At 57.6% G+C, this 9,566-nt stretch overlaps 1 protein-coding gene across 1 annotated transcript; it reads right to left on the minus strand.

The window, feature by feature from the left end:
* Positions 1-9,314, minus strand: LOC129048517 (NUT family member 2D-like). The gene is made up of 7 exons (XM_063727443.1): positions 8,845-9,314; positions 6,088-6,787; positions 4,003-4,131; positions 2,889-3,028; positions 2,046-2,446; positions 1,448-1,564; positions 1-1,113 (listed from the first exon to the last, which is right to left on the minus strand). The coding sequence occupies exons 1-7, from the start codon at positions 9,221-9,223 to the stop codon at positions 328-330; spliced, it is 2,652 nt and encodes an 883-aa protein (XP_063583513.1). The 5' UTR covers positions 9,224-9,314; the 3' UTR covers positions 1-327.
* Between the last annotated feature and the right edge of the window lie 252 nt (positions 9,315-9,566).

Here is a 9,566-nt window from a genome sequence, read left to right on the forward strand (position 1 = left end):
AGACACCCTCCACGGAGCAGCACAGCACCGAGGACAGAGGCAGCAGCCCCGAGAGCATTTTCCAACACAACTACATTTATTCACATTTACACACGAGGCCCCCAACGCACTGCTTCCCACCCCCACTCCCCAGCCCCTTCCCCCCAGCCCCTCCCTTCCTGCCCTCCCCGTTCAGCCACCCTCTCCCTCCCCTCCCTCCCCTACCCTCCAAAGCTAAGGCCCAGCAAGATCAGCACTGGGGGAGAAGAAGCTTTTGACTGCTTTGGGGCATCGGATGCCAGAGCCCCAACCTTGGGGATTGGCCCCAGAGAGCCTGCCCAGAAGCCCCTACTGGCTACAATGCTGCTTATTCTCCTTCCTGGAGACCAAGGGGTCACCCTTTCTCTTTCGAGACTGTGAGGGGCCACCCAGCCCCCAAGTCAGGGATTGCTCCCCAGACACCCTGAGCCCAGGCCCTGGGTGGGGTGTCTTTTCAGTAGGGGACGGGCTTCCAAAGAGAGGTCGCTTCTTGGACTTCATGGCAGGAGAGCGTGCTAGGGTGAGGCCTCTTCTCTGAGCAGATGGGGACTGATGAGTTCCCTGGGGTCCCCACTTTTCTGGGCTGAGAAGGCCCGAGGCAGGGACAGGGCTCTGGGGTAGCCACCAGGGCAGAAGCTTGTGCTGGGAACCCAAGAGGAAGGCCAGGCTGGGGAGCTCCTCCTCCTCACTTGATCCCTGAGCCAGCCCATGTGACTCCCGGACAGGAGACCCTCCAGGGAGATCCAAGGCATCCTTGGTCCCCAGGCCAGGGCTGGTGGGTCTGTGGTCCTGGGGAGGGGAGGTTGGCCGGGCAGCCCTCAGCCCAGGGGAATCCTGACATCCCAAAAGCACAACAGAGTCTTTGGACCTGGCCATGCCAGTGTGTGCTCTGCCTCGACTCTGAGGGTCCCGGGCAGCCTTCTGGGCTGGGCAGGTTTCCATGCCAACCCCTTGTTGGGGGTCAGGGATGTCTCTCTCTGCTCCTTGGCCAGCTGCAAACTTAGAAGAACTTGAGTCCAACTGGGCCGTGCCATGACCAGGGGCTGCCCTCGTATGCTGTTTCTCCTTCAAAGTTAGGAGGCGCTTCTCCACTAGCTGCGGGAGGAAAGGGGGCACTTACTGGCACTGCCCCAGGTGTGAGCAGGGCCCAGGGTGGTGGAGACCAGGGCACTTGGGCGGCAGGCAGGGAAGCCTGAGGCAGCTGGGCTTTATGTCAAAGAGAGAGGGTGTGGCTCTGCCGGGCATCCCGTTGGGCCTCACCGCAGCTTGCATGCTGACTCCCCTCCCTGGCTCCTGTCCATCCTACTCCCTCTGAACCTGCATCTTCCCACTCCAGAGTGGTTCCCCAAGAAGCCAGGCATCCCCGGGGGGGGGGGATTAGACAATCAGGTGGGCCCTGTGTGCCGGGTCCCTCCTGCCCCTGGGGTACCTGGGCAAGGGTGAGTCCTTCCTCCTGCTCCAGCTCCTGGCTTAGGGCCAAGAAATCCATCTGTGGATCTGGGGAAAGCAATTCTTCCAGGAATCGGGGGTGAATGACGGCCTCCACCTGGAAACAGAAGGAAGAAGGCATGAGCTTCCTGGGCAGGGAGTAACCTGGAGCCAAGAACACCTGGAGGGGATGCAGAAAGCAGCGAGCGCCCCATCCCCACCCTCCTGGGGCTGTCTCATATCATGGTGACCACCAGCTACAGACACAGACCACAGACCTGGTAGCATACACACACACAGACAGAGACACACAAACCACACACAGACACACAAACAGACCCACATATGACACAGGAAAAGACACAGACACAGGTAAGGTACACACTCCACACTCACACCCGCACAGACACACAAAGACACACAGTAACAAACCACAGACACAAACACACAGCAGCACACAGACACACACAATCAGATACACAGACACTCAAATCCATGGAAATACACACACTGCTGAGTAGCTAAGGAACAGAGTTTAATTCCAAGGACCTGGGAGTGCCACCCGCTGGAATCCGGCAGACCCCAGCACTCCAGCCCACCTTGGTGACGAAGTCTTTCTGGGAACACAGCTTGTCAATGTAGCTCAGGAGGCCCGGGTCTGGGGGCGTCCAGTCCTCTTCCCGTTGTTTCTCGGGCTCCCCTGTGGCCCCAAGGGAAGGCCCCAGCAGTTCCTCCATGATGTCCATGTACTCCTGCACCACTTCTGGGGGGATCTCCTCAGGGACCTTGGTCTCTGCTGGCCTCTGGGGCCTGGGTGGTGGCAGGCGGGCCTTGGTCTCTGCTGGCCTCTGGGGCCTGGGTGGTGGCAGGCGGGCCTTGGTCTCTGCTCGTCGGTGGGGCCGGGGTGGTGGCAGGCGGGCCTTGGTCACTGGCCTCTGGGGCCTGGGTGGTGGCAGGGAGGCAGTCGGGGCCTCGGGGCCGGCCTTGCTGGGAAGGTACACTGAGGCAGAGAGGGAGGAGTATGGGCGTGGTGAGGGCTGCTCCTCCTGCTTGTACCACACAGGGGAGGGCAGGGCTTGGAGATGTGAAGTGGATCCCAGCTGGGTTAGGTCCACCTTAACCACAGCGCCCCCGGAGGAGGCAGGAGGGGCACATCTGAGACAGCATCGCTTGGGAGGAAGTTTGGAGCCACCAATACGCCCTGTACTCTCCCCACTCATCCCTGCTTCCTGGGCAGAGCATATGTGGAGTTTTGGACAGGAGAGGGGAGAGAGTAGCTAGGAAACTCGACCAGGTCAATACCCAACATATGCTCCCAGAAACTGTCCTGTTGGAGGGAGCAAATCCCCCTCTTGAAGGGAAGCATGGGGTGTGGGGACAGTGGCCTCCCTTGGCCCCTTTGGTCTTTGCCATGGCTCCTGTGGGAATGTGGGAAGCCATACCTGGCTGCTTGACCACCTCAGGGGCCGGGGGTCCTCGAGGTTCAAGCCTCGGTGTGGCTGGAGGAGGCAGGCACTGGGGCCCCTTCATCCATTGCGATTTCTGAATCTGCATCTCCTCCTCAGCCTCAAACTCCAGGAACCTGGCGGTGAAGGAGGCCCAGGCTGTGCTGAGAGGGTCCAGGTCCCCTCCCCCCAGGACCAGGCAGTGACCAAGGGCAGGGATGGGAGGGAGTGCCTCGGGTGGGCTGTCCAGGCCCTCACTGTGTCCCATTCCCCAGTCCCAGGAGGAAGCTGCTCCCAGAGTTCTGGGCTCACCCTCCCTCACTCGGCCCCTGCAGAGCCCATGGCATCAATGGGGCTTCCTGACTCAAGTCAGGGCCATGAGGTCCAGGAGGGTCCCAGGGGACCCCTCCTCCAGGTTTCAGCTGGCCAGGGGTGGGGTGTATGGCAGAAGGCATCAGGGATGATGCCCAGATGCAGGAGTCCTGAGGCTAGGACTGTGGGCCCCCGAAAGATAACCCAGGGGCACGAGGCCTGGGAGACCCCGGGTCAGGAGGAAGCAAAAGCTGAGCCCAGAGAACAGGGCCCCTTTCCCCTGAGGCTGCTGTCTGTCTGTCTGTCTTCATGGAGGGGACTGCCCAGGAGCAAAGGCAGTCAGGCCAGAGATGGGTCTCATGGTGTCCCGGGCACAGGTCTCCCCAACCCAACTCCCTGGCCAGGCTGGGATGGGAGAAAACTGACTTCTGGCCACTGCTGTGAGGAGCCTGCACCCCACTCTTGTCTATAGTCACTGGTGCCCCTTCTCCCCAATCCCCACAGCTGGAGGTGACCCACTTTGGGCTGTGATGCTGGCTGCTCCCGCCATGACCTCTAGTGTCAAGGCAGGGGTTGGCCCCAGGCCAGGCAGGGGGTGCTTCTCAATAGGGCAGGACAGAGACCCCAGAACACTCTAGGTGGCAGGAGCAGCTTCCTGAGGGAGCCAGGGGCCCAGAGTGTCCTGGGTTTGTCCAAACCCACCTCATACTCCACGTTGAGAAGCCACCATGGCCACCGGACCTCTGTCATTCACTCTCACCCTGCCATGCGGGCCCTGTTCCGAGGACCCCAGACTCACTTTTCTGCTATCTCGTAGAATATCATCCGGTCAAAGTTGCTCGTGTGCTGCCATTCCCGCATGGCCCGCCACAGTCCCTCCTCCAGGGTCATGGTGGGCTTCCGCCGGGCCAGGGATCGGAGAACTGGGCTGTAAACCAGTGCAGTCAGTCTCAGCCTATAAGCCCACCCTTCATCCCAAGCCCACCTTGTCCCAACACCTGGCCCCTGTCCTCCCCACACCTGTCCTGCCATCTGTCCCTGTCCTGTTCTCCCCCATGTGGGCTCCTCAGGCCCCAGGACACACCCCCAAGATCAAACATCAACACAAGCTACCAAGTGGCCTCTCCGACTGCCCCTCAAGTCCTCAGTGTTGAGAAGTGGACTCAGTACTATGGGTGGAACATGTGTGTCCCCAACATTCCTGTGCTGAAGCCCTCAGCACCAGTGTGTCAGTATTTGGAGGCAATCAGGGTTAGAGCAGGTCATGAGCGTGGGTCCCAGTCATGGAATCCAAGCTCTGATAAGGGCAGGAGGAGACACCAGGGCTCTTGCTCTCAGCCACGAGGAGACACAACCAGAGACAGCTCTCTCCAGCCAGGAGGAGGGCCCTGACCAGACACCAAATCTGCTCTCACCTTGATCTGGGACTTCTGGCCTCTGGAACTGGGAGACATGAATGTGTCTTGATAAAGCACCCAGTCTACGGGATTTGTTACGGCAGAGCCTGAGCTGACTGAGACAGTGTGCACACAGGATGACCTGGGTGTGAGGGTTAAAGTGCAGGTTCCAGGGCCCCAGGACTGAGCATTCAACTGCCTTCCTGGGGATTCTGGAGCAAGGCAGACCCTGGGGATGTAGCCTCAGGGCCCTGGAGCATGAGGAGCAGGAGCACACGTCCAGAACCAAAGCAGAGTGGTGTCCATGCCACTGCAAGCAGCAGGTCTAGATCCCACATTCCCACAAGAGCCATGGCAAAGGCCTGTGAGCCTGGGGCAGCTCCACTCCAAGAATCAGGGTCCCCAGTGCACCCAGACTCTGCTCCAAGGGGGAATGCAACCAGTTCCAGGGTGCAGGAACAGCGAGATTTTGGGGGATGAAGATGGGGCCACCTTCCACCTACACCCCAGGCAGGGGACTTCTCTAGGGGAACGGCCAGTGTGTTGCACGGTGGATGTGCTCAAGCTCCCGTTTGCTCGTCAGTGGGAAACACAGGGTGACAGAGGCGCCGCAGGGTGGAGAGAGGCAGGGACAGGGAATGAAACCACAAACTCTCCCAGATGCTGACGTTGCTGCCTCACAGCCACCACAGTCCATGGCCCTGGGCTGCTGGGCTTGAGGTGCACTCAGAGCTGTCACTGGAGCCCGTGGCTTTGGGGAGTGCTCTCCTAGATGGCCTAGTCCTGATAATGATAGTAATGGGGACAGCAATCATAATTGCTGTCATGTAATGTGTCATAGCATGTGCCAGGCACTGTGCTATGCATGTCATATGTGAGCTCAAGTCATCTCTTCGCCATCATCTGAATGAAGCATCATTGCTTCATTTCTAGGAGGGATAGAGGGTGAAGATGCAAATACCTGCCTGGCATCAACCCCAGTGCGGGGCCCAAGACCATCCCCCTGTGCAGGCTCCACCACCACTGTGCTAACTGGACCTCGGCAGAACTGCGGGCATGTGCCAGGTTCCTGCTGGGCCCTGCACCTCCTCCCCCCAGCCCCATGTGAGGTGCTCCTGACCATCAATACTGGGTTAAAGGGGAGGCACTGGGGTGTGTACTCAAAGACCTAAACCCAAACTGTAGCTCACGTCACACCAGGAACCCTCTCTGACCTGGGTCTTCTGTAAACATTGCTGTGAAAATTATTGAAAGTAAGGATTGGCTGGACTCATGGGACAGTGACGGGCAGTTGAGATGAGGCCCCTGACAGTCTGTCCTGAGCCACAGCCAGATTAATATTGTTGAAAATGTATCTTCCCATAGTGCAACCCATCACCCTCACAACCGCCCTGCAAGCTCCCCTGAACAGCGTGACCTCCCGTCCATCCAGCAGCCTCATTACGTGTGAGCTGCAAGACCAGCTCCAATGCCCTGAGGACACTCACATGAGGAAGCATGAAAGCGCTTCGGTGTCAGGACTCTGGGGAAGGTGCCTCCGGGCCAGGGGCTTGTAGTGCTGCCAGAGTCGGAAGTTCTCATAGACACTCTTGGGGTTACAGGAGTCATCTGGTGGGGCCTTGGCCTGGGAGGAAGCCAGGCTGCCCTCTCCATGAGCCCCTTGTGGCCATGGCCCAGCATTCCCTTGGGACACGATGGGGGGCAACTGGGCAGCCGGTGGTGGTGGTGGTGGAAGAGGAAGGCCCTGGGACAAGCCTCCCTCACCGGCCTGGGTGCCCCCAACCACCTGGGGAGCCATAACAGGCACCACAGGAGCAGCTGCCAGGAGTAGGGGAGGTGGACACACGACACCTCCGCAGAGGGTGCCTGGAGCCTGCCAGATGAGGGGGGCCTGAGTTAGGACCAAGGTCTGCACCTGAGGGGCTTTCACAGGCCCCACCTCTGTCCCCATCTGGACAAAGACGTTGGAAGCCCCGGCCCCACTCAGGCCGAGGCCATCCTTTCCTGCCACCAGAGGTGTGCTGGGGAAGGCAGACAGCACCAGAGGGCCACCTGGAGGAACCCCTGCAGTCACAAGGGGCAGCCCATGTGCTGGGCTGGGAGCGGGTGTGGTGAAGGGCAGAGCCGTGAACACAGACAGGGAGGTGCCAGGGTTCACAGTCACGCCCGGTCCCAGCACTGGGTATGCTGTGGAGACAAAGGAAAGAGGTGAATGAGCTGGGGTCTCCAGGTCCACACTAGTCACTGGGGAATCAGAGGGGAGTCCCAACAGCTAAGGGCTTATGACAGGGAAACTCTGCAGCTTGCAAGTGTCCCTGAGTGTGCATCGGATGCTCTGTTCCTCCAAGGAGAGTCGCACCACTGGAGAGCCTGGCCCTGCTCACCAAGACTCCCTAAACTCTGTCTCCCAAGAAGCAACAGCCAAGCCTTTGCTGCCTGAGGGTCTGCCTTGGGTGTCCCTGGCAGACTCTGTGAGCCTCACAGGCATCTCCCAAGCCATGGGTCAGGGATCAGTCTCTCAGCGGCTTGGTGGTCCTCAGCGTGCTCAGCAACAGGTGAGGGGCCTACCCCAGGGCAATGGCTCGGCACTCAGAAGGCTGATAGGAAGCCAGAAGCTTCCGAATATTATGGCCCCATCTCCTCCTCAATCTTCCTTTTCCTGAAGCTCTTGTAAATCCCTTTCTTTTCTAGCTCAAACACAACAAAAGAAAACCACTGGATAGAAATCTTTCCCAATCCAGCACCCTAGGAACCCTGAAGATAATCCATAACACGTCACACCCAGCATGGAAGTGATTGTCCTGGCACCACCCACAGCAAGTGCTAAATAGGGGTCAGATTCAGGCCACCCTTTCCTCAGTACTAGATGGTCCCAGCTGCCACTCAGGAAGCTCTGTTCCCAGGGAGCAGGTCTGAGAGGCAGTGGTGGAGTCCCCTGAGACAGTGTCACTGCATAGCCAGCAACAGCCACACACGATTAGAACACAGCCAGCAAATGGCAAGCAGCAGGGCTATCGGGGGAGGTGTCTAGGGATTTTCACAGCTGCTGGTCATGTTACAATAGGTAGGGGGACAAGGAGCCCATCTCTGGTCCTTCTTCTCCTTTGAGCTCCCAATAACTGAACATAGCGACCAACCAAGAACCAGGGGTTCTTGGGCCATGGGCCAGGTGAGGCAAAGTTGTCTGGAAATCATCCCTGTTCATTAGGACCTTATGCAGTCTCTAGTCAAGGGGAATAAGGGATACAGCACATGCACCTCAGCATTCAGGACACATATTCTAACTTGAATAATAATAATAAGAGAATCATCTTCCTATTTGTGTGCTACTCTCTTTCCTCTACTGAAAAGGAAACCAGCCTTTCCAGACCCTTCCACAGAGAACCAGCAAGAATCCACACCTGTCCCCTGTCCATGAGGTAGTATAAATGGAATAAGAGCAAATTCTTCATCTCCACAGTAACACAAAGTGCAGAGGACGGGCCATGAGCTAGCAGACAAGAGGAAATGGGTCTGAAGACCTGAGCTTCCACAAAAGGGCAAACAATTCAGAACAACTCAGGAAACCCAGGCCCTGTGTTGCCTGAACTTCCCCATCTGCCCCCACCCCTGTTAAATCAAAGCCAACAGCTACCTGAACTGAGGGAGAAGCCATGTCTGGGGAGGGAGCTGAGAGGCTCTGGGCTGTGGCAGTTACAGTAGCCGCCAGCCTCACCCACCCAGAGGCTGTCACTACATGCTCTGTCACAGTCAACCCACCCAACAGTTTTCTGGCTGAGACCGCTTCTCCCCACTCCTCCCTAAGATCTAGAAAATTCCAGTCCAAATCCCTCTGAACACTATGGAAGGGCACCTTCCAGGTGCCTGAAGACACGGCACAGGGTTTGGGCTTGCCTGTCATCCTCCAGGGGCCACCAGCACTACAGGATCCCACCACTCCCTACAAACACACAATGACGTGACCTGTCTCCTTCTAGAAAGGATCAATCCATCCACTCCATCCTTTCCCCTACATGGTGTATTCCCCCAGGCATCTTGGTCCACCTCTAAGGAGCCGTCCTCCCTAACCACAGACTCAGGGTGCCATGGCCATCCCCAGGTGTGATGTCCTTGGGGACATCCAGTCCTCCCTCCCAACTCAACAGCAGCCCTATCAACTGTCCCCAGGGTCAGTGTCAAATTTGAATTCCCAAGGAGTTGAGGCATGGCAGACTCGGATAATGCCCCCATCCCTACAGGCTCACCTCCATTTGAAGCCATCTCCTCAGGCTGGGCACTGAGAACCGCTATCTGGCAGTTTACGCAATGAGAAAAGTCAAGGGTAAGACCCAGAGAGTGACCTGGCTCAGCAGATGCTCCTGAGTCCAGTGGAGCAGGTAAAATTTGAATGTAAATAGGTTTAGAACATAGGACCCCAGACATTCTGCAGAGGGGGAGGGGCAGTGGGCAGTTGGTAGGGGTGGGGGACATTCTGTGAGGGGCTTCGGCCATTAGGCAAGAACCTGAGTTTCCTTTCCAACTGGACGGCAGCAACAGAGATGGCGTGTGCCTCTTTAGGCAACTTTTAAATTGACCTTTTGACTCACAGCAAAAGCTTCTACCTGATGTCCTCTTTACTTCCATTCTTTATCAACAGACCTACTTTTGTGCCAATCAACCCATGCTCCTTCCCACTTTGGCTCTTTCCCACTCTTGATGAATTTCAACGGGGGCTGCACTTCGTGAACAAAATTCAGAACACATTTTCAGTCTGAGAAACACAGGGGTTCTTAGGAAGGCAAGGGGACTGGGTGTTTGAAATCAGGATGGTCTCAGCCGATCCAGGCTATTAGGTGGCTGTGTGTTCATCATTGTTTAGGAAGCAATCTTTGTGCCCCCAGGACATGTATGTTGCTGGAATCTCTGTCCACACCAGCAGGCCAGCCTTGCTTCCTATCCCCTTTGCTGGAAAGCCTCAATCCAGGAA

This window comes from Pongo abelii, chromosome 8, assembly GCF_028885655.2.
Source record: "Pongo abelii isolate AG06213 chromosome 8, NHGRI_mPonAbe1-v2.0_pri, whole genome shotgun sequence".
NCBI classification, from domain to species: domain Eukaryota; kingdom Metazoa; phylum Chordata; class Mammalia; order Primates; family Hominidae; genus Pongo; species Pongo abelii.